This window comes from Fulmarus glacialis, unplaced genomic scaffold (assembly GCF_000690835.1).
Source record: "Fulmarus glacialis isolate BGI_N327 unplaced genomic scaffold, ASM69083v1 scaffold16085, whole genome shotgun sequence".
In the NCBI taxonomy this organism is placed as follows: domain Eukaryota; kingdom Metazoa; phylum Chordata; class Aves; order Procellariiformes; family Procellariidae; genus Fulmarus; species Fulmarus glacialis.
The window spans coordinates 5,642-6,101 of NW_009211306.1; the positions used below are offsets into that span (position 1 = coordinate 5,642).

General features: G+C 63.5%; 1 protein-coding gene across 1 annotated transcript in view; it reads right to left on the reverse strand.

Annotated features, from left to right (window-relative positions):
• Window positions 1-460, reverse strand: part of LOC104076586 (E3 ubiquitin-protein ligase TRIM39-like) — a 5,387-nt gene that overhangs the window by 417 nt on the left and 4,510 nt on the right. The window contains 2 exon segments of the mRNA XM_009577504.1: window positions 17-238; window positions 240-300. Coding sequence (XP_009575799.1) covers window positions 17-238; window positions 240-300 — 283 coding nt within the window.

A 460-nucleotide genomic window follows, 5' to 3' on the forward strand; every position in this document is an offset into this window, starting at 1 on the left:
GAGAGCCTGGTACTGCCTCCCGCACTGCCCCACCGCCCAGATCCCCACCTTGGGGTTGACGCTGATCCGTCCCTTCCTCCTCACCGACTCCTTGGCCACCCCAACAGCCCAGGCTTCCCCATCGCCCACCTCCACCTCCCAGTAATGCCTCCCCGCGCCGAAACCCTCGCAAGCCAGGACGCAGCGAGACGAGTCAAAACGCTTGGGGTTGTCGGGTAGGGGCTGGCGGGGGTCCGCGCTTGCGATCCTCGGACAGGACGAGCCGGGGATGCGCCGTCTCTGGATCCAGCGTCAAACTTACTGGGGACAGAGGGAAGATGAGCGTCACGGGCACAGCTCGCTCCTCAAGGGCGTCAGGGTCACTTTTTCCCCATCTTCCCCCAGTTTAACCTTGGGATGCTCCAGCTCCCAGTCCCTGTTTGCTGGAGCGGAGCGGGAATGGTTTTATGCCCACGAGAAA